Below are 23,780 nucleotides of genomic sequence, written 5' to 3'. Positions count from 1 at the left end.
ACCATTACATTACACTAAAGGCAAAACAAGTGAAAGTAAAGAGCTTGAGAAACAATTCGATTTGCTGTAAACCTCAAGCCAAAATATTAGACATACCATGGGAGGCAAATGTCAGAAGAACGATCATAACTAAAGCAATTCACAATTTTCTACATGAAACAGGCATTTATCTCTTTACCCAATTCCACTTCAAAGAAACACCAAACCACTCATCTTATTACACAGTTACACTTCAAAGAACACCAAAGCATTCATCTTTTTACCCAACTCGACTTCAGTTTTGATCATCTTTGCGAAAACCCATCTCAACAAAAATCAAACTTCAAACTTTATAAAAAAGCAATTCAAACAAACAACATGAAATGCAGCAAATATATATTTATCATTGCCCCCAATTTTTATGCACATTAAAAACCAACATAAACTATGTCAAAATAGATTCATCAACATTAAAAAACTTGATCATTATCCAAAATTAAAAACATAATCCCCCACCTTTCTACTAATCACTACTACTAATACTGATACTAATATTTATAACCTTTTTTAAAAAGACTGCAAAAGCTCTAATAAAAAAAAACTTCAACTTCACAGTCCAAATTGCAGGCAGGCAGGCAGTTGGGAAGGTATCACAAAAACCATCAGGAATCAATCAAAACACAAAATTCTATCAATCAATCAAGGAAACCGGTTTTTCGCCAAACAGCATTCCTCACCAATCTCAAATCCCTGCCTTTTAAAGTCCTTCCAGCGCCTTCTAAAACCGAAAAAGTCGTATGAGGCGAATTCGACCCTCTTGCAACGATTTCATGAGGCGGAAGCATCTCCTCTTCATCATCTTCACCAATGTCCACGTCAGCAAGCTCTCCACCACCTGTTCTCGGTTTCCTCGCAAACATCGGAACATTCACCGGCGCCGACTGCTGGAATTTCAACGGCATAGACGCTGAAAAATCTCGATCGTGCTTATTAGGTCTAGGAATTGACGGAATTAACCGCGACGACGACGGCGACGTTATAGGATTTCCAAACGTCGGAGATCCGATTGAACTGCTAGGGTTTCGACGGTTTAGTACCGGACGATTAACTTTCCGGCCGTTATCTTCCGGTAACGCCGCCAGAATACCGAACTTATCCTGTTGCCGGAATGACGGACTGTAACTGGCAACATTCCGGTTTCCGTTAACCGGATCTGACGACTGACGTTTCTGTTCCGCGAAATCTCCTGTCCAAAACACATCGTCTTCACTGAAATCATCTCCGGCGGCTGATGAACCACCGGAGATCACTCCGGTAGATGACGGCGGTGAGAAGACACCTAAGAACCGGTCGGACGACGGTGATCGACGGTGACGGTAGGTAGCAACACCGTTAGGCTCCATCAGAGAATTATATAGATATATAGATACAGAGTATATTTTGATGTAGATACAGAGTATAGTATATTGAGATTAGTAGAAGAAAAGAGGAATTATCTGGTACACACGAGTTAATATAATCGGTGGATTATTTTAGATGGACGGTTAAGATTTGATTGAAGTGGGACCTACCGGTATATGTGGGTATTCGGTTTGGTGTAGTTATCTTCGAGGATTATTATATTTTAAGCTTTTATAAGTTTGTTAAGATGATGACGTGGCGGATTGACGCCGAGTGAGGACGGAGAATGTGATCACAGTGTGGACAGGTGGGGTCTAATTTTGACTATGACTATGATAGAGGACAAAACGCGATAAACATTTTTTTATTTAAAACGGCAAATTTGGATTTGAAATTTTGGATCATATTGCTTATTTTTATTCAATTTTAAATAAAGTTAATTTGGAGAAACTTTTGTTTCAAATCATGAGTTCATTTTGCTAAGTTAAATTTTGATCCAAAACTGAACAAAAACTTATATCTCTGAATTAATTTCAATTAATCCAATATATTTAATCAGAATTTAATCAATCTAAATTGATTAAACAACACAAAAAATTCACTCCTGCTAATCAGTGGTGAATCACTAACTATATTGTTGAATGTATTATTACAATTTCAATTGTAATCTTTTGAATCTAATCAAACTTATGAGAGAATGAGATACACAATTATACAGAAAATATGAGAGTATTTGTTATGAACCCTAATCGGGTCATAACCATCTACTTATACATTTTTTTTATTTAATCAGCCAGAATTTAATCAATCTAAATTGATTAAACAACACAAAAAATCCACTCCTGCTAATCAGTGGTGAATCACTCAACTATATTATTGAATGTATTATTATAATCTCAATTGTAATCTTTTAAATCTAATCAAACTTATGAGAGAATGAGATACACAATTATACAGAAAATATAAGAGTATTTGTTATGAACGCTAATCGGGTCATAACCATCTATTTATACATGGGAACTTTCAAACAATGTCACAAAACACCCCTGTATTTCTCTTATTTCCTTCTTGTACATCTTTAGTCCTTTAGAAAACAATATCTTGTACTCTCAGTCCAGCAGATGTAATCTTGAAGTTCAAACCATAAAGTATGTTTAATTGATCTTCTTATAAACCTGAAAATAAGCTAATCATACAATAAGTAACCATCTTATTTGAGAATAGGATTATATTTCTCAACAAAAACATCAAGTTTTACATCCCTAAAATACTAAATTAGTAGCTGGTAAGAGATTAAGTTCGATCTTTAGGTAGAACAAATTTTGGGGTTTTTCCTTTCAAATACATGTAACTGTCTATAGTCCAATATCTCATTGTTTTGGGTACGCATAAGATTTCACGAGGTTTTTCTGATATATTACCGATCGAATATTCAGAAAAAATTCTATTAAGTGTTACTCTTATCACTATGCTGATTAAAGCTGAACACATTTAACTGGATTGACAACTAATTTGTCTTAAATAACACAACAGATTAGCGATAAAAAAGTTTGTGGGTTTATGAAATACCCATCAATGTTATTTTACATTACCTACTTACCAATGTCATTGTTTCGCTTTGAAATGGATAAAAAAAAATCCAAATCATAATGCTCACATCAATATGACAAACTTTTTAACAATGTCAACATGTTTAAATCGTAATTCTCAAGGAACTAACAAATTTAAAATCATTTAAAACCATTCCCTAAACGACACCAACAGTTGGTAAACAAATTGTGTTTATATTTTGGGTATTTCAAAAATAAATATTCCGTATTTGTGAGATGTGTATTGATAATATTTTCTCTCGTTTCTCATTTTAAAAATACAGATTGTAGTTTTAAAAAGTTTATTGCATGTTAAAAACTACAAATGCATTGAAGCTTTGTTTGCTTGTGAGCTCCAGAAAATTAATACAGTAAATCGTTTCTCGAATGCAAAACAAGAGGAAATAACTTTTTACTTAATCGGAAATGCGGGGTACCTCAGTACCTGTTTTTAGACTCAAAAATTTCAAAGACAATATTTTCAAACACAATTTTAAAAAAATAATATTATCATGTTTGAGTTATTACGTAAAGTTGGGATAATCTTGATCGTTAAATTAAAATAAAAGATCAAAATTTAAAAATAATTATAGAATCTAGACTTTTGATTTTAATCAAAGGTTATGACCACCTTAACTTTATTCTTAACTAGATTTTAGACCCGTGTCCAACACTGGACACGGGACTTACTACATTACTAATATTAGATATTAATATATGTAATTCATAAAAGTTTATAAGTTCAAAGTTGAAGATATAAGTAGATATTAAGTATTCAATTCAACTGCCAAAAATGTTAAGCTAACAGAAAAAAAACTAATGTAATAAAAGAACATTTGAAGCATATACCCTCCTTCATCATTTGAAAGACTTCTATATGGACGGAATTTGTTGTAATGTTTTTTGTCATCTCATCTTTAATAATTATTTTAGTTATTTGTTTTTATTAATTAAATAAAATTATGTAAAGAACTAATGATGACATCACGAGAGTCAACTTGATGAAATCAAACGATATAATTGGTTAATAAGTCATTAGTTCAACCGTCTTTTGATATATGTTGAAATTAAAATTAAAATAATATAATTACTATTAAAATCTTAATATAATTACAATAAATTTAATTTATTTATAATTAATAATTATATATATAATAGAACATATTATTGGATATATATTAGTTATTATTATATTGAATAAGTATTATCAATTATTCTATTGGATATATAATAGCTATTATTCTTTATTTATTATATTAAAATTTTTGGGTAAAAAGTGTAAATTTGTGATGGAAAACAAAAAAGTGTAAATTAAAGTCAAAATTGAAAACAAAAGTCAACAATAAGAAATCGAGAACTATGATTGGTTTATAAGTTATTAGAGCAACTGTACTTTAGTATAATAAAAGATTTTAAATGATAAAAGTAATACTACCCTACTAAATTACATCGAATATTAATAAACTATCTCATTTTTTATATTCAAATGTATTTTTGTTATTATCCATTACTTTTAGTAGACATATTCTAAGCATGTATGGTATTATGGTTGACACATAATTATTTAGGTATTGATAGAATATTTTCTTTAAAATATAACTCCAAGCAATCCATTCACACAGAAAAAAAGTCTAATATCACTATCTTTAAGGCTGCATTCTTGAGTTTTTTTTCCAAAAGAAAAAAAAAGAGGAAAAGATAAGAAAAATCACCTTTTTGCATTCTTGAGTTTTTTTTTTCAAAAGAAAAGAAAGTGAAGGGAAGGAAAAATCAAGGTTTTTTCCCCCAAAAGTTTTCTGGCCATTTTGGCCTGATTTGGAAGGAAACTCGTGGAAGTGGTGGTTGCCAAGGTGGTAGTTGCAGATTTCCGGTGGTTGTTGCAGGTGGTGGTTGCAGGTTTCCGGTGGTGGTTGCGTGGAAGGGGTGGTTTCCGGCGGTGGTTGGAGGTTTCCGACGGTGGTTGCAAGTTTCCGGCGGTGGTTGCAGGTTTCCGGCGATTGTTCCGATTATTTTTCTTTCACTTTCCTTTCAAACTCAAGAATGACTTTTATAAATCTAATCTTCTATCCTTTCTTCCCCTATCCAATCTTCCCCTTTCTTTTCTTTTAAAAAAAACTCAAAGAATACACTCTAAATAACATTTAAATGACATCTTGTGATCGAAATGATGCCATTGGATAGCAAAAGCAACCAAACAGAAGAAACTTCACAATCAACTAATGACCCAAATGTACATCTTCATCTTCTTTAGGCATTAGTAAGCACTAAGCAGTCTCTAAATCGATTCCATTTTGCAACAGTACTAATTGCCCATTAGGCTCATTAGCTTATCATCAGTATCTATCGCAAAAACTTCGCTAAAACCATTAAGCTGTGTCTAACTAGTAATATGATCATTCTGCATATATTGGAACTGGATATATAGTACCCATTTGGCTCATTAGCTTATCAGATCCAATACTACTTATAAAATCCAATAAAGCAAAAGGTGAAATAGCAACAAGACATCAGATGTAAGAATAGTTGCTATATTCTAATGATTACACACTTCAAGTTGGACTACAAACAACCCATTTTGCAACTGCAAATGTGTTTTGTTGGATACAGAATATGATATTTCAGTAATCCGAGTAGAAAAAAGATATTACGAAATTGTATAGAATCAACATATCATTTACCATTATTAATATAGAAAAAGTTACACAGTACATGACCAACTCACCGGTACACAATACACAGTAACTCAAATGTTAAGTTATACAACACTTGTAACATTCAAATATGGAGGAAGAGAAGATGCATGAGTTTCACATTATGGTCTTCCTAATTCAACATGCTACAAGTAAATTGGCCATTCGATAAAACTATTCTCTCTGCTTTGACAACCATGTCAAGGGTGAGAGGAACGAAACTTCGAGATGGGCCATAGAAATGGGGAAAGATATTTGAACCATCCACATCTTCATAAATCAATCCATCTCCAAGCTACAAACACATATCAAATCACAAAAAAAACATTCAATTGGGTAAACGCACATTCGTGACTCCAAACATTATTGCATACTGACATGACAAGTTGCTAGAAAACTCTGCCATAGTTATATATTGCAAAATGCTTCTATCACTACCCACAAATATGAAACTAATCCAGGCACATTAGCATGTGAATCTCCAACAGCTGACCCAAATACATTAGTGAAGATTAGAGGTGAGGTAAAATGGATGGGGTGGGTAGCAAGTTAAAACGACGTTGGGTCAAAATCATTGATTTTCAGCTGTTTGACACACTATACATGTTTTCTTGTGAGCTTAAACCTTCTGTTTGTGTCTAATTTGAGCTATTTGAAATAGCACATAACCTGACCCAACCCAACCCATTGATAAGTGAAAAAAGGTCAAAATTTGGCACATAAGTGATAATGTAACCTATGGTCATGGTACTTACCTTCTGACAATCAATCTGCAGCAGGAAAAGATCCATTGTAGTATTCGAGTAAAACCGTTCTAAGGTTGACTTTACCTGAAGCAAAAAAGCATAAACCACAACACTCGTGAAAACAGTGATTACTCAAGTCCTTGATTCTAGTGAATCGATTTAAAAGTATGGGTTTATTGCACGGATATATAATGAACTTTGGCCAGAAACTTACTTTCAAAAGGTTTATCTGATGTAAGGAACAAAAAAATCGTTATGTTATCAATGTGACACCAGATTTGTACCTAGAACTAATTCAAAGTTATCTCAACATATAATACTATACTATTGATACAATATATTAAAGGAAAAAATCCATAAAAGGTAACCTTTTTACCTAAAATTCCTAATAAGGGGAACCTATTTAGTTTTCGTCTATTAAAAGGAACCCGTTTCTAAAAATTTCGCAATAAAGGGAATGTCGTTAGTTTTTAACATCAACCCTCCGTTAAGTGACATATCACCACTGCCACGTCATCAAAATAAGCTTACGTGGACTTTGACTGGGTCCATATCTATATAGAAGCACACAAAACACTAAAAATAATACATTTATATTTGTATCCATTCGATCTAAATTACAAAAACGAATTAAATATATATATATATATATATCCATTCATTCAGTAACTCTCTGTTTTTTCAATCACATACAATTTTCATGATCAAAGATTTTCAATTTCCTCACTAACCCATTTTCCTAACTAATCAATATTTCAATTCTAGTTCAAACCTTACAAAGTTTCCCACAATACAAAACCCACGTTTACCACGAATGAGACATTACGGTCACCATGGCACTAATCAAAACCACCCAATCGTCATGTGATGAAGAATGTCATTTATCAACTTCTGAAAAACTAGGTATGTCGATATGTGATGCAGATGAAAACTTTGTAGCTGGAAACAACCCCCGCCACCCACCCAATCGAAAACAACCAAGCTCTGACCACAACCGCCGCCACCCACCTCTGTCCCAAACCGCCGCTGCCCACAACCGACACCCACGTTGATCTAAGTTTTGTCCAATCGGACTCCATGTGCTCCGATCAAATTAATTTTGTAACAGAGGATGCGAAATCTTTGATCTGGGATTCCGGTCAAATTACTAAAACAATTCATGGGCACCGTCATTCAATCATCAAATCAACACCAGACTTCAATGAACACAAATAATGTTATCATTCCATGGAAATATCACGACGTGTAAGTAATCAATTTCACTATCACGAGGTGGTGTTTGGGACGGCGGAAGATGTCCACCGATTGAAAAAATAGTGTATGGAGAAAAGGGGAGGGAACGGGGAAAGAGAAATAGGGTTTATGTAAATAGATATATAGTATGGTGAACACAGTTATATATCCAGGTGTATGTACAAGTCAGCTTTTTTAATGACGTGGCAAACCGACATGGCACTTAACGAAGGTCTGTTGTTAAAATTTAACGATGTTACCTTTATTGAGAAATTTTCAGAAATGAAATCCTTTTAATAGATGAAAACTAAATATATTCCCTGTTGTTAAGATTTAACGATGTTACTTGTCCTTTTAATAGACGAAACCTAAATATACGACCTTTTTCGCTTAATACTGTAGAATACATTGGCGTATCAAACCTTTTATAGTTTTCAAGTAATAATTAACATAAAGCAAAAACGAAAACCAAAAAGATGAAATTTTTTGACACGTTACTAATTTAACGAAGCCTTTGTTAAGTTATACATCAAAGATAAAGATTTATATGTTCTTTACATCAAAAGAACATTTTTAAAGTTCATTCATACAATAAATATTCAGTCAAAGTTCATTACATTCTCATGTCATTGCGGCATTGCCTCTTAAAATATCTCACATAGCAAACACCGCGATTTTCTTTTGGAATAAGTAGAGATTATCATAAACAAGAGTAACTACAACTAATACTAAGGCATTTCGGAATTCGGATTGCTAACTCGAGAGTTGAAAAGAATAAGGAATTTAAAATTAACAATCACAAACTATGAATTGATATTAAATTTATTTAACCTAAAATTATCCCCAACTGTACTGAATCTTTTTCTAAAGGCACAAGATTGCAGAAAATGGGGTTTATAAAATATTAAATTTGTGAGATAAAGGAAGGAACCTGATCAAGGTTGCTGAGATGGATATACTGAGAATCCTTGTCGAGTTGTTGACCGAATGTAGATCCATTCTTTTGCAGTTCTGACCACTCGTCTGCGGTACTTATTCTGTATACGAATTCATTGTTTCCGGCCATTTCTGTATACGAAATTTTGGGGCTTTAGTTCTAAGGGTTTAGTTTCTACTTATTAAAAGTGTTCAGTCAATCTGAATGAAGTGTTTTATTTGATTGATTTGTATATAGATTTGACAAAATGACAAGGGATATGGTTTGAAATAATAATATTAAAAGAAAACAAAAATAAAATACAATAGGATTTTTAAGTTAGGGATTTTGAATTTTTTTAATGTATATAAATTATTGTTATGTTATTTTTCATCTTTATTCTCTGCCCATAGAAGTGATTGATACATTTTTTTATATAGAGATTTATAAGTCATATCAAATCATTAAAATCTGATGTGATAATGTTATTTGAGATTCAACTTTATAAACAAGATTTATATTTAAAATTTGAATATTTGCATAGTTTTTTAATGTATAAATTAAAACATTATGTAAATCTATAATAATGTATCTTAGAAAATATTTGACCTTCTTTTAACTTTAAAATTTTGATCTATTTATTTTAACTTTTATAAGACTATTTATCTCTTACAATAACTTTAAATAATGTCATAACAAATGATCTATTTTACAATTGTCAATCAATATGTAAATCCTTTTCATTAAAAAGAAAACTTTATTATACTTATGCATTATCACCATCATATGCCCTACCATCACCATCTTCCGTCGTCACCACTATTCTGTCATCTGTGACATCGCTATCATATTTTCCATTTGTTCCTGCCATATTGTATAGATACTTTTATATTTTTGGTTAAATACTTTTATATAACATAATTTACTTATTTTTGAAAGTATTTTAAAATTAATAGAAGCATTATTTGGAATTTTGGATATATACGATCATAAACAATATATGAAAATTTAACAACGTTTTATAGTTTATTTAAATTTAGATGATATTATGATAGATGAAACATTTGAATAAGGAGTTAATAGGTTGATAGTTTTTGTTAAGTTTTTTGATATTGAAAAATGTATCTGTATTCGAATCTCAGCCATCTTAAATTTTATCATTGATACGCATGGAATTTAAAAGTAAAATAAAATGTCGTTAAATAAAAAAACTTCTAAATAATCACATTTCATTTTCCATGAATATATCAATTATTTTATGATTACCAACACCATGACAAAATTAACAACAAAGTATATCGTTATTACTTATTAGCAAATCATCTAGGTTAAAATTAAAAGACAAAATAAAAATATAAAAAAATTAAATAATATTACATCTAAGTTTCTAACTACGAAAATCATTTTTATCACCCAATTGACACGAAACCCATTTATCTCCAGAAAATAACAAATAAAATAAATAAAAATAAAATAGAATAAAATTACGTCTCCTCATCGATCTCCTCGACACTGAAACAGAAAAAATATCCATACTTTCAACAATTTGCAGCACAAAGAGAAATCATGATCACAACGGTAAACAATCAATCAATCTCAGTTCAATATATATCCTATAAATAATTAATTATATATCTACCTATACATATATATATATATATATACATATATAATCAATTCATTACATGAATTAACTAATTTCAAATTGAATGATTAAACATGCAGCAGACAAGAAGTGGAAATGGCGGTGGAGGATTACAAAGCCCTAGATCTCCTCAACAACAATATTTAACTGTATCAGTTACTGATCCTGCTAAAATGGGAAATGGTGTTCAAGCTTATATCTCTTATAAGGTCATCACTAAGGTAATACAAATTCTGTATCTATATTTTTGTATCTATATGTGTAGCTGTATAATTAATTTTTATTTATTTAATTTGATTATTTATGTAGTAATTGATGACATTGTTGACTTATTGATGATAGAATGTATCAATGTAATGTAATTTAGGTCAAAGTTAACGTGTTTTCGGTTTATCGATTTCTGAAGTCAAAATTAGATAATGAAGAACTTGGAATTTAATGAATATGTATCGATTTTGATGACTTTTTTTTACTAGTAGTTAAGGATTTACGTTTGCGATGATTTTAAAGTTGGTTATTTGTTACTAGTATGGTATCTTGGCAATGTGGTTGCGCAAATAGATTTTCGAAGGTTTTTTGTTTGGCGTGTCTAGCATTGGTGGTGTAAGAGAAGGTGCCGAATATATAAGAGCATGCAGTGTGGTCCACGGAGTTTTTTTGGTCACATTACTTTTTACCGGTATCGGATCTCTCTCAGTTTGTAATTAATAAAAACTCAATAGCTATTTGAACCTAACGTTGTATAAGGCTGAAGTGACGCCAAGGCGTGATGGAGTGTCCACACTAGTGTGCTCTAATAGTATACATATTCATCAGCAGCAATGGAGAGTTTGATATTGACTGTATGGAATATATGTTTGAGTAATTCATTATCCTCTTGCTCCCTGTTCAACTAGAGAGCTTTTATTTAGGAATAGAATCTCTGAATATATTTTGGGAGATAAGGTCATTTCTTATCTTTCCAGAGACGGGCTCTTCAATAGTGTTCATGTCTTCAGTTTGATCTTTCCCTTGAAAGCTTTTATCATTATCATCAGGATGCAGTGAATTTTGTATCAAAACCATAGTATTAGACTACTAGTGTAAGTTCATGAAATGCTTTTTTTTGCAGACAAACTTCCCCGAATATCAGGGACCAGAAAAGATTGTGATTCGACGATATACAGATTTTGTTTGGCTACGCGATCGTCTGTTTGAAAAGTACAAGGGTATCTTCATTCCTCCACTTCCGGAGAAGAGCACTGTAGGTAAGATGTCAGTGTGATCCTTTAGTAGAAGTTATGGCATTATTCCTTGTTATCTTCTTTAAAGATCGAAGAAGGCGATAATATCGTCTGCTATTATTATTATCTCCTATTATATGGCCAATCATGTATGGTTGTTCGTGGTTCTGCTTCTTTATCCATATAATTTATTGACATTGCTTTCGTTTAGTAATTTATGGTGTGGCTGTTTGGAAGTTATACATTTAGTCTCCTCTTCTAACTTTACTGTTCTTGTATTAGTGCAAAAGCGTAGGATTTTCCGTTCCTTGTCTGTGATTCCCCTTTGATCATTTTGAAGTTTGTGCTGGTCAACAGTTGTATCATACAATGTAGTATAACAATATTTTCCAACATTTGGGTAGCACACAGTTTAAATCAATATGATATCTGATCAGAATGCTTTTAAACTTTGGGTGGTTAATATGGAAAATCATGACAACCTTAAAGTGCAGCTTTGTAATTAGGTTACGGGTCATGTCATAGTTTCCCCTAGTCTCATGGAAAATGCAACACATGACACTGTTTTTGTGGATATTGTTTGACTGTGTGTCATTTATAAACTTTTTCAACAATTTAGATGAATTGAGGAATCTTGTGGACCTAAATCTAGAAATTCACTTTGTAATAATGCTAATAGTTAGATAGGTTTCTGTAATATGAATATTTCCCAATGAGAGAAATGTTGCAGTTTTCATTGGATGATAGAATTATAGTTAGTCAAGAGCAGAGATGCTAATTTTAGTTTGCCCACTGTGTACCTCATCATTAGTACTTCTGTTAATGATTTTAACATGTTTAATTAGTCAAGAGCAGAGATGTTGATTAAAAGTCGGCCCACTTTGTACATAATTATTAGTGCTTTTGTTAATCAGAGACATGTTTTCAAGGACCATGCCTAACATCGTTCAAGCAATTGTAATTTTAGTCATGAAAGATTAATTGCATACAGTTATCCAGATGAACCGTCTTTATATGACTAACGATGGTCTCTCTAATGCAGAGAAGTTCAGATTCAGTACCGAGTTCATTGAGATGAGGCGTCAAGCACTGGATACATTTGTCAATAGGATTGCATTACATCATGAACTTCAGCAAAGTGAAGACCTACGAACGTTTTTGCAGGCTGATGAGCAGGTATTGCTGTGACCGTTCAGTTTAAGAAAATCACACTTCTTCATATATGCACTGATTTATCGTTGATTACTTGTCCTAGCATCATAGATTTGAAGATGAAAAAAAGCTTCCCTTGTTCTGATGCATGGCTTTCATTTTCCTTTTTATGTAGAGGTCACCAGGTGACCAGATTGCTGGGCTGAGTAAAAGTACATGTATTAATATTGGTTGAAAATGTCTAGGATGGGTCAGCGAACACTTATTGGTCCCCATATCTTAGTGTGTTGTATAAATAGTTGTGTTTATTATGAGTTTAACACAATGAATTTAAACGATTAGGAGGTTATATGCATTGAAATAGACTTTGAACGATTGTCAACACAATGTAGCTCAGTTCTATTCAACCCATCGACTTGTTTGAGACAGAACACAACCTAAATCAACCCATGTAGAGTAAATAGGTTGAAATTGCCATCTCACTACTACCACTTCTCTTGTTTGCATGCACGTTGTTTGATCTTTCCAGTAGTTCTTATATTACTTTTGGTTGTTTTGCAGACAATGGAAAGAGCAAGGTCACAGGATACTGGAATCTTCAAGAAGAAGCCGTCTGATTTGATGCAGATATTCAGGGTAAGCTTAATATTGACTAAAAGCGATTGGAGTTCTATTACGGAATGAAAACAAATAAAAGTTTTAATTGTCTACCACATGGTTAGAAAAAAAGTATCCAGGAAATAAAACCTTTTAATTTGGAAAACCAAATAAATTGCATTTTTAGAAATATTAATACAGGGAGCAAACCTAATGGCTTGTCCTCCCTTCTAGTCTTTTATATCCAACTTTCTAGCATATTTACCCAATTTATGGATCCCAGAAATAAGTTTATTGAAGGCTAATATAATTCTACCACACTAGCAGAAGTTAAAAATTGGGTAGGGCAACTTAAAATGTGAACTTTTCTTTATTTTCAACCATGATGATTTTGTTGTTGTGCCATATTAAGATACTATTAGTTTCCATATTATTATCAGTTTACATATTATTAGTTTCCATGTATTAGATTATTAGACTCTATAAATACAACCTCTTGTAATCCTCATTAATTCAATTCAATACAATAAATCATATGGTATCAGAGACAGGTTTTCCAACATCACTTGTTCGAACAGAATTAAGAAAAAAATCCGGCACCAAATCCGGCCACAATTCCGATCAATAACCCTAATTTTTTCCAGAATCTGTCCAACTCAAATTAACCCTTTAAATCCTCGAATTATACAACACCACCACCACCATTAGCTGCGGATTCACAATACGTGAAATCCCACAAAAATTCGCCGCCTCCGACGCTCTCACGCGCCCCCACGCGCCGCCGGTAAACTCGCCGGAATTTTCGAATTTTGGCAATTACTTTGTTTTTCCGTCGAATTAAGCTCCACCGCTGCCACCATCTTAATCCTTGTCAAATTTTGAACAAAACCCATAACTTTTATTTTTTCATCCGCCACTGTTCACCACCGTCGCTGCCGGAAACAGCCGCCGGAAACCACTGCCGGAACCCAAATTTTTTTCAGAAACAGAAAAAATAACCTAATTTTCTAATGGCAATGCTTGCTTCTATTTCCACACAAGACAAAGCAATCCACAACTCCCACAAATTTGCTTTCAAACTATCTCCGACTAATTACGGATATTGGAAATCCATGCTTGAAGCTTTCTTCACCACACATAGTTTATTTGGTTATATAAGCGGCACAATTCCATGTCCGTCTCCAACAATAGAATCAGAAACTGATAAAGGTAAAGACAAAGATGCCACTCCATCAACTTCACAATCAAACCCGAATCATCCGATTTGGTTATCTAATGATGCCCATGTACGTATGCTCGTTATGTCTACCGTGTCTGAAGCATCGTTTTAGCATGTACAAGGAGGTACTTCACACAACCTTTGGTTATCCCTTGCTCGCGCATATGCCCCACAAACCTCGTCTAGGGAATATACCCTTAAGTCACAACTCCTTCGACTTCAGATAAAAGAAGGTGAATCAACGTCTACTTATCTTACTCGAGCACAAGAGTATGCTGATGCTCTTGCAAATATTGGCGAACCAGTGAAAGACAAAGACCTTGTGATGCACGTTATTACGGCTCTTCCCGATGATTACAATAACTTCAAATCAACCATACTTGGCCGACCAACCCCTTTGGCATTCTCTGAGCTGAACGGGCTTCTCTTGGATCTTGACTACATGGTCAAGAAACCCGTGGCCGATTTAACCCCCGCTCAAACTTTCTCGATTGCTACATTGCCACAGTCTTCGAGACCTAGTGGAAATTCACCTTCGCTTCCTAATGATACTATGGAAGCCCTTCAACAACTGGTAGCTCGTCTTGGTTTTCAGCTTCAACCATCATCTGCCCAGTCACCTCAAAATTTTTACACAAATCAGCCCAACAATAACAGAGGTAATAATGAGAACAATCGTAGAGGTCGTGGTCGTGGCAATTATCAGAATTCTCAAAATCGCAGTGGAGGTAATCGAAATCCATTTTCTTGGGCAACTAATCAAAACACTATATATGGTACTTGTAGCAAGTATGGAATTAGTCATGTCCCGTCACAATGCCCAAATCGGGACCCTTCACAATTCGTAATAGACAGCTGTATGCTAACTTTACTTAGACCAACTATGCTGCTAATACTCGCTCTCCTGCACCAACTTCATGGCTTCCTGACTCAGGTTCTAATTACCATGTTACTCCTAATTTCTCTAGTTTTGACACGTTTCAGCCATACCTTGGCGATGACAATGTTCATGTTGGCAATGGTAAGGGTCATCCTATTTTACATATTGGCTCTTCAACTTTTTATTCACCTAATAAAAGTCTTTCTTTACGAGATATCCTTCATGTTCCTGAAATTAAACAAAATCTTATTTCCGTTCAAAAGTTTTGTTTAGACAACAATGTGTTTTTTGAATTTCACGCAACTTTCTTTTCTGTGAAGGACAAGGTTACCCGTTCTACCCTCCTCACTGGTCCAAGTAATGGAGGTCTTTACTCCTTTTGTCTGCCACGGTGTCAACCTATCCGAAAATCTGTCTTCACCACTGTTTGAGTCTCACCGGACGTGTGGCATCAAAGACTTGGTCATCCTCATTCGAAATTGTTTTCTTCCATGTTAACTAGATTTAAGTTACCACTTTCTAGTAATAGTTCTTTAAGTCATTGTACTGCTTGCTCTATTGGCAAGTCTTCGAAACTGCATTTACTGTTATCTCGCAATAAAGCTTCGAATATTCTTGATCTTATTTATTGTGATGTATGGGGTCCTTCACCCGTTCCATCTCCACTTTCTACATCTGTGATTTTGTTTAATGGTGATAGTACTGCTTTCTCGGATCCAGTAAAACACCGAAGTATTGTTGGGGGTCTCCAGTATGCTACTCTTTCTAGGCCTGATATCGCATTTGCTGTGAACAAAGTGTGTCAATACATGCATTCCCTGACTGAGAATCATTGGTCAGCTGTTAAGCGTATTCTTCGTTACTTACAAGGGACATCCGACTACGGATTACGCATCTCTAGCAGCTCATCAACTCAGTTACATGCTTATGCCGATGCCTCATTCAATGCTATTAATGCCTACTCTGATGCTGATTGGGCCGGTTGCCCCGATGACCGTCGATCCACGGGGGTATTTGCTATATATCTAGGATCTAATCTTGTCTCCTGGTCTGCTAGAAAACAACGCACTGTTTCTCGATCATCCACAGAGGCTGAGTACAAGGCCATGGCTGACACTGTCGCCGGACTTACATGGCTTCAATCTTTACTTCAAGAATTGCGCATTCCTATACATACCACTCCAACATTGTGGTGACAATATAGGCGCTACTTATTTGTCAGCTAATCCAGTCTTTCATGCTCGCACAAAGCATGTGGAAATTGATTTTCATTTTGTACGAGAGAAGGTTGCTCAAGGAAATTTGTCAGTAAAGTTCATAGCTTCAGATGATCAGATTGCTGATGTTTTTACGAAGGCGTTATCTTTAGATCGGTTCATGCTGTTGCGATCCAAGCTAAGAGTCGCACAACGGCCTTAGCTTAAGGGGGCGTATTAAGATAGTATTAGTTTCCATATTATTATTAGTTTACATATTATTAGTTTCCATGTATTAGATTATTAGACTCTATAAATACAACCTCTTGTAATCCTCATTAATTCAATTCAATACAATAAATCATATGCCAGAATCTATTATATATATATTTTTAGTTTCATTATCATTTATATTTGGTGGGGCAGTTACATAACACTATAAGATAGTATAATATTATGGTATTAATGTTGCAGGATGTTCAATCTAAAGTGAGTGATGTAGTTCTAGGGAAAGAAAAACCCGTGGAAGAAACAAATCAGGAGTATGAGAGACTGAAACGCTATATATTTGAGCTTGAAGATCACTTGGCTGAAGCTCAGAAGCATGCATACCGACTAGTCAAGCGACACAGAGGTATAAAAGCTTACCAGTTCTTGAACCTTCATCCTCTTGTTTAGCTGTCAGAAATCCGTTGTTTTAGATGAAATCATTCACAACTGGCAATTTGAAAGAGCAAAAAGAACAAAGCTAACTTGAATATCGATTATCAGTTTAATTTAGTTGCTTGTGGTTCAGCAGTATGCTAGCGTTACTTAGACATCAATAAGTATGTCATGCGGTTGAGTTACGGGTCTAATGGGGTTCCGGTCAAAATGGGTAATATTTGGTTGGGTTGGGTTTGGTTGATCCGGAACACTTCCCTTTTACCAAGTTTTGTTTTTTATGTTATTTAATTTATTTACGATTAATCAGTGTGTAAAATATGATCAGATGATACAACTTTTATGCTATCTCAGTAATTATAAAATATAATCTAATAAAATAATTTAGGAGTTTCTATCCATTAAATTAAAAATATACACTTTGCAGATTTTTTTCTTTTTTATATTTTGATTGTGTTAGTGAACAGATTAAACTCCTTTGTAACGACATCCGCGGCTGTAAAGGTGTTGCACTTGAGTTGCCATAACACAATTTATCTCTTTTACAGAGTTGGGGCAATCTCTAGCAGATTTTGGCAAGGCAATCAAGCTTCTGGGTGCTTGTGAAGGTGATGCACTTGGTACTGCATTCTCCGAGCTTGGAGCAAAGTCAGAGATGCTATCAATTAAGCTGCAAAGAGAAGTCAGTTTCTATTATGTCTGGATTATATTGTAACCAAATCAGTCAAAAGTATTGGACATATATATTAGATCCTTGAATTTATTTGTATCTCACAGCTTCTTTATGTGCTCTAATGCTTAGGCACACCATCTTTTAATGAATTTTGAAGAACCTTTGAAAGATTATGTGCGTGCTGTGCAATCTATCAAGGTAATTATTGAATTTCCAAAGCCAGTTGTCAGTCGAATGCAATTACGGTTTGGTTTCTAGAATTTTGCTAAGTTCTGGCTTTTGATTATGAACAGGGCACAATAGCAGAGAGGGCTAATGCTTTCAGGCAGCAGTGTGAATTGATGGAGACGATAAAGCTAAAAGAAATCGATGTGTATGATTTCTGTTCTTTATTCCCTTTGTGCTACATTTCATGACCATCTGGTTTGAATAAGTTAGAGGTGGCAATATGGGTGGGTTGGGTAACATGTCAGAACAGGGTGGGCTGACCAGAAACACTCTGTCCTCCTCTTCTGTATGACCTATTGAACCTTTGAAGATACATAACTTTGGAAAAAAAGATTTATGACGTTTTGTGCATGTATAATACACAATTTTGGTGCCCCTTGACCAGTTGAACCTTTGAAAATAGAAAATATCCCAGATTAACACAACCATAAGTGAATGGGTTGAAATTGGCACATTATCATAAATGGTAAGCAAACATATCTGAGAGTAATTATATTTCTAGAAGTTCATAAAATAATTCGTCACTGGTTTTTGGAATTTGGTGTGTGATTACTATCAAAATAGGTCGAAACAGGGGACATGACTAACTTTATATCCATTGTTTTGTGGAATTCAGAATGTTGCTATTGTAAAATAAGCTTATAGTCATTATTAATTGAACCTTATGGAAGCAGTCTTTTTACCTTTGGGTAGAGGCAAGATTGTCTACATCTCACCTCCCTCATACCCTGCTTGGTGCAGGGATTGGGTACTGTTCTTGTTGTCATTATTATTTGGACCGAAGAACTTTATACAATGTTTCATTTTTAATTGTAAGGATGGCGCTTAGCAAATGGCTTATTCGTCACATATCTGATTTACCATCAATTGTTTTTAGCAGTTGCGTTCTAAAAACATAATTGTAGGGAATCTGTCCTTTTCTTTTATAGTTGAGTTATTTTTTACAGATGTAACCTATGATAAATTGATAATGTCATCATCATTTTATATTAACAGAATTTGCTAAACCAAAACCCACAAGTCAAGAAATCCTTATTTTATTTCTTCTAGAATCCACGAGGCAGTATTTTTGAGGTCATTACTGAACACTGCTTGAAGTGTTTGGATTTGGTGGGCATTTGTTGATGCAATTCATAATGTTTTTTGCTTGTGTAACAGAATGCGCTGAACTACATGCAGTAATAATTGTCTTGATGGTCTACTTTGTTTTGCATTTCTGTTTCAGAAACAAATTGAGGCTAACTCGATCGGAGAAAATGTTAGATGTGGAGCATGAACTAGAGGAGGTTAGTATGATTATATATCAATTCCTACCCTGGTCTTTACCTTTAAAGAGTAAAATATGAGTGCAGACTCTCGACTGGCAAACAATATGTAAGAGAATTTGAAAACCGTGGAAAATAGTGTCGGGATATATGATAATGAGATAATCAATCAGGTGGTTAAGCGTTTTGGTGATTTTATAATTATTTACGAAACTATTAGATTAAGTTATAGAAAACAACATTTTGTGAATAAGTAGAGATAGTTGGTGAAATGTAATAATGCAAGTGATCTTTATGTTATCCTAGCAAAATCAACTGCAGCTGGTATGAAACATTGTCTAAAGCTAATGGCCAAATAAACATTATGTTTATGCGAACATTTATAACTGATTATTATAATAAGGTATGTGCTGGTATGCGTCGACTTATCTGGTATTGTTACGGTTTGCAGCTGAAAGCTGCTGCTGAGGAAGCAAAGGGAAGATTCGAGACAATAGTACGGTTGATGAATGAAGAAATCGTGCGTTTCCAAGATCAGAAAACACAAGACATGGGACAGGCTTTCCATGAATTTGCAAAGGGCCAAGCACGCCTAGCCAATGGTATTGCTGATGCTTGGAGAAGTCTCATTCCAAAACTAGACTCTCTCTCTGCCTCGTAACGTTGCTTTAAGCTCCAAGGCATTTGACTTTGAGAATGGTATCTGGTCATCTGTCGCTCTCTTACGAGTTCAGTTTGTTCCTACCCTGTCTGTATCTTAAGGTCCAACATGTATGAGTATGAAATCTTCCGGTGTACTTCTATCTAACAAACAAACGGAACATTTGTTTTTTTTTTTCATAGATTTTTTTTTTTTTATCTTTTTTCATTTGCGATGAAAACTTTTTCTTTCACCCTGTTAGGTTTTTAGGGAGTGCTTGGATATACGTTTTGATAGTATTTTGTAATTTTGAATATTCAGAAGAATTATATAATCAGTTGTAATAAGAAGAGTTCATAGAAGAAGCTTTTATTGCTAATTAAAATTCTAATAATACGGTAATCTTGTCGTTTATAAACTTTGCATTTTGCTTCTCTTTATGGGTATATAATGAATGATATGTATATGGATGTGTATCATATACTACGTGCATTGTGATTGTGTGATGATAGTAGGGCAAGAGGGAAAAAGAGGTGTTTGCTTAATCTCTTTTCTTTAAGGCGTGTTGGTGTTTATGCAGACTGATCAATGATCTAATGGTCGGATTTCTCTAATTTTAACACCCAATTTTATGATCATTTGATTCAATTTCTTTTTAGTTATATTCGGTATGCTACACATGTTTTTAGTGACACAGCGGGGTCTTTATTGACATCTATAAAGTTAAGGGTTGAATTGTGATATCTCTTTTAGCCGGGTTAATTTGGAAGGAAACTTCATTTGGGGTTTGATCCACGGAGGTGTTTTGGAAGTAATTAAGCCCTCTGCCTTTGGGTAAAGTTAAGGTTGTTTACATCTTACGTCCCTATATCTCGTGGAAGACATGATTGGGAAAACTCTTACATATTTGTTGCACGTTTTCGTTGAATGGAGTCGTCTCAATGAGTTTCTCTTAAATTAAATGCAAGGCTTAACAAGATAAATCCATGTTTTATATATATGACTTTCTTATGTGGAATTTAGCATACTAAACTGTTTCCATATTGAACTTTAACAACTAATTGACCTTTAACATACCATTTCGATAGGATGTATTAGGATGTGCTTAATCATAGCAATCATGCCGTACCTTTATCGATCAGTTTGTTAATAACCCATCTTTGCATCAAATAGCCCTTAATCTTCTTTCTGGGATGGTTAACAACAATGGGCTGAAATTATAGTTAACTGATAGTTGAGGGACTACTTGCATACCACACCATAAATAATCAAAATTATCTGTTGTGGAACAGACCAACACCCCAAAAACCATATCCTGCAAATAACTAAATATAACGACCACTTTTCTCATTACTCAATTTCACTAGTCATGACTACAATATGTAGCAAGCAGCTTTTCCTGCAGCAGCTGAAAGGAGTCGTGAGCCCGAAACTGCAACTTTCGTCGAATCTGTTTAGTCCTCGGATTCAGTTATCTGAAAACAGTAAAAATCGCGGTTCTAGGCTAGTTTTAGGTGGTGATTTTTCAGGGTATGTTGTTAGTAGAGCATCTCCATCAAACAGTAGCATTACTCCAGCTGGTGATGATGAAGAAGGTGTTTCATTGGGTACAATGAAACTGCCTATGAATACTGATCTTGTTAGATTCGAGTCGTTGCTATTTCAGGTACTGTATGTTTTACATATAAAATGCTTGTATTGATAATCTGAAATGAACAGCATGCTTAATTTGGATTGAAAAGTTTATTAATTGTAACTCTAGAATAAATGTGTAACATGCTTATATAAATGGTCTACTTTTGTCGATATTTCAAAGATTAATTGTAACAATTGATACATTTCAGTGTAATTCATAACTTTCTTTTTGTCATTATGTTAGTTACACAATTATGATTTTCACTTGCAATCTAGATGGACCCGAAAAATATTTTATGAAAAGTATCCACACAACGTGATGACTCTGAATAGTTCCCACCGTGCTCTCATATTTTGGTGTCTCTCTGGTTGTGGTCTAAGTACAAAAGTTCATCTTATACTACTTTGATATCAAGATTATGTGTGTATTTGTTGACAGTGGGCAAATAGTATGAGCCAAGGTGCCCAGCTACCACTTCCTATGCCTCTAAAGGTTAGTAGTTTCTCCCCTCTTAACAAATATAACATGATAAAAAAAAAAAAAGTTTATAACGATTGACTCATGGAATGTTGATGTAAAATAGGTTGACAAAATTGAAGGAGGAGTAAGGCTGGGGTTCATAACAATCGGTGATGGTGTGACTGAGGTCCCGGTGTACATTGACTGTTTGGTATTTCCTGCAGCGGCTGGATCAACGCCTTTTTTCAGAGCTGTAAGAGATGGGCCGATGAAAGACAAGTCACCTCCCGGTGAGCCTAGAATCATGAAAAGCCTTCTTGCCGCCCTTAAGAAGTCGGTTGAATTAGCTGCCCTTTGAGAAGAATGTACATCTTATTTTCTTATGAATATTATGATATATCTTGGTTTGGAAAAGTGATGGTAACTGAATGTTACATTTGTTTGCATTGAAGAATGACTATGTTATGAGTTTCAGAATTAGGTTGAACGGCCATATGTATGATCCTTTAAAGAAATATTCAAATGCATAAAATCTTCGACTTGTTAGTTAAAAAGATAAAAATTTTTGACACTATTTATTAAAAGAAAAAAAATCAAATACATTGACCAAAAGTGATTTGGCTCAACCCAGCAATAACCACACTATTGAGTTGACCATGTAATCCGTTACCCAACCCGCCTGTTTTACCACCTTTACTTTGATCTTATAGACCAATTCATTTCTATGTATATATGTAGACTAGCTATTGCAAGACCCCTCTATCATAATCCTTCTATTCTAGTTTTAGATGAAGCAACCTCTGTCTTGGATTAGAGGTCTTTCGTTAAATTAATCCAGTTCTTCTGAATCATTTACAGAACTCCTACTTCCTTTTCTCTTCAATAACTCACGCTGCGTTGCCATTTGGAATTATAAATTTATAACTGGTCCTGAAATTAGATATGAAATAACACCACCTGGTTTATGGCTGTTGGTTGTGGAAAATGGTAACAGTTATTACAGAATGGACGTTGAAGTGCTTCCAAAGCCGCTGGCCTCATGCATGGATGCCAATAAAGCAATGAAGATATCATATTGACTGCATCCACACTTGCATACGGAAACAATTCTAAAATTTTAACAATAAAATCTGGAAACTGATAAACCAAGTTTTTTACAAGATTAGATCTGCTCTCCAATTACTTACTGCTGGGGTGCAAAGCTTATAAAATCGTATCTTGTTCAGAAGAACCTTTAAATAATGGCTCGAGGGTAAACAACTCAGCCATGATTGCACCCATTGCTCACATGTCAACAGCAGAATCATACACAGAAGAACAAAGAAGAAACTTAGGGGCACGATACCATTGTGAAATGACATAATCTATATGGCTTAAAACGCACACATTGCTTAAAAAGCCTCTTGTGTTTTGAAATGATCTGTACTTTAATCTGATTTAATAAAAATGTGTATACTAGCTGCTTAAAACTATTGACTGAGTTTTAAGCAAGAAGTCCACTTTCATCCGGCCGATCAAATTCAGTCCACAAAAAATATATATATATATATAAAATATTATATATTCAGCTTTCCACTTTAATTTTACTATAAAATCAAAACAAAGAAAAACAAACAAACAAAGCTTTCCGATTCAAACAAGAATTGATTAAAGGATAAACAACAGAGAACAAAACAGAAGATGTAGATGGGAAATTATTTGGAAGGAAAACAACATGAGATGCTATAATATAATAACTTCAACGGAATCA

General features: G+C 34.1%; 4 protein-coding genes across 6 annotated transcripts; 2 read left to right on the top strand and 2 right to left on the bottom strand.

The window, feature by feature from the left end:
- Positions 1 to 427: 427 nt before the first annotated feature.
- On the bottom strand, positions 428 to 1,473 carry LOC122582237. Its single transcript, XM_043754604.1, has one exon. It carries the CDS (start codon positions 1,380 to 1,382, stop codon positions 675 to 677), a length of 708 nt encoding a protein of 235 aa, XP_043610539.1. The 5' UTR covers positions 1,383 to 1,473; the 3' UTR covers positions 428 to 674.
- A 4,153-nt stretch (positions 1,474 to 5,626) lies between these two features.
- LOC122582507 lies at positions 5,627 to 8,805 on the bottom strand. The gene is made up of 3 exons (XM_043754912.1): positions 8,570 to 8,805; positions 6,415 to 6,489; positions 5,627 to 5,954 (listed from the first exon to the last, which is right to left on the bottom strand). The coding sequence occupies exons 1-3, from the start codon at positions 8,702 to 8,704 to the stop codon at positions 5,793 to 5,795; spliced, it is 372 nt and encodes a 123-aa protein (XP_043610847.1). The 5' UTR covers positions 8,705 to 8,805; the 3' UTR covers positions 5,627 to 5,792.
- Positions 8,806 to 10,020: 1,215 nt separating this feature from the next.
- LOC122581586 (sorting nexin 1) lies at positions 10,021 to 20,300 on the top strand. Of its 3 annotated transcripts, none has more exons than XM_043753822.1 (11): positions 10,021 to 10,132; positions 10,283 to 10,420; positions 11,311 to 11,446; positions 12,465 to 12,598; positions 13,136 to 13,210; positions 16,941 to 17,100; positions 17,678 to 17,811; positions 17,932 to 18,000; positions 18,096 to 18,175; positions 19,256 to 19,316; positions 19,747 to 20,300. In XM_043753822.1, the coding sequence occupies exons 1-11, from the start codon at positions 10,121 to 10,123 to the stop codon at positions 19,954 to 19,956; spliced, it is 1,209 nt and encodes a 402-aa protein (XP_043609757.1). In that variant the 5' UTR covers positions 10,021 to 10,120; the 3' UTR covers positions 19,957 to 20,300. The 3 variants fall into 3 exon arrangements, with proteins under 3 accessions (XP_043609757.1, XP_043609756.1, XP_043609758.1); XM_043753821.1 differs by having other exon boundaries at positions 10,280 to 10,420; XM_043753823.1 differs by lacking the exon at positions 10,021 to 10,132 and having other exon boundaries at positions 10,274 to 10,420.
- Positions 20,301 to 21,227: 927 nt separating this feature from the next.
- Positions 21,228 to 22,510, top strand: LOC122582018. The gene is made up of 3 exons (XM_043754362.1): positions 21,228 to 21,601; positions 22,010 to 22,063; positions 22,155 to 22,510. The coding sequence occupies exons 1-3, from the start codon at positions 21,305 to 21,307 to the stop codon at positions 22,386 to 22,388; spliced, it is 585 nt and encodes a 194-aa protein (XP_043610297.1). The 5' UTR covers positions 21,228 to 21,304; the 3' UTR covers positions 22,389 to 22,510.
- The last annotated feature ends 1,270 nt before the right edge of the window (positions 22,511 to 23,780 follow it).

Source organism: Erigeron canadensis, chromosome 9 (genome assembly GCF_010389155.1).
Source record: "Erigeron canadensis isolate Cc75 chromosome 9, C_canadensis_v1, whole genome shotgun sequence".
Taxonomy (NCBI): Eukaryota; Viridiplantae; Streptophyta; class Magnoliopsida; order Asterales; family Asteraceae; genus Erigeron; species Erigeron canadensis.
Note: the sequence above shows the minus strand (reverse complement) of the source record. Positions and strands in the feature narration are given on the sequence as shown.

Coding starts and splice junctions, on each gene's coding strand:
- LOC122582237 (XM_043754604.1), bottom strand. CDS start 1,382: ATGGAGCCTAACGGTGTTGCTACCTACCGTCACCGTCGATCACCGTCG.
- LOC122582507 (XM_043754912.1), bottom strand. CDS start 8,704: ATGGCCGGAAACAATGAATTCGTATACAGAATAAGTACCGCAGACGAG. Junction 6,490..8,569: donor ATCTCAGCAACCTTGATCAG/GTTCCTTCCTTT, acceptor TTTTTGCTTCAG/GTAAAGTCAACCTTAGAACG. Junction 5,955..6,414: donor TGCAGATTGATTGTCAGAAG/GTAAGTACCATG, acceptor ATGTGTTTGTAG/CTTGGAGATGGATTGATTTA.
- LOC122581586 (XM_043753821.1), top strand. Junction 13,211..16,940: donor ATTTGATGCAGATATTCAGG/GTAAGCTTAATA, acceptor TTAATGTTGCAG/GATGTTCAATCTAAAGTGAG. Junction 18,001..18,095: donor GTGCTGTGCAATCTATCAAG/GTAATTATTGAA, acceptor GATTATGAACAG/GGCACAATAGCAGAGAGGGC.
- LOC122582018 (XM_043754362.1), top strand. CDS start 21,305: ATGACTACAATATGTAGCAAGCAGCTTTTCCTGCAGCAGCTGAAAGGA. Junction 21,602..22,009: donor TCGAGTCGTTGCTATTTCAG/GTACTGTATGTT, acceptor ATTTGTTGACAG/TGGGCAAATAGTATGAGCCA. Junction 22,064..22,154: donor CACTTCCTATGCCTCTAAAG/GTTAGTAGTTTC, acceptor GATGTAAAATAG/GTTGACAAAATTGAAGGAGG.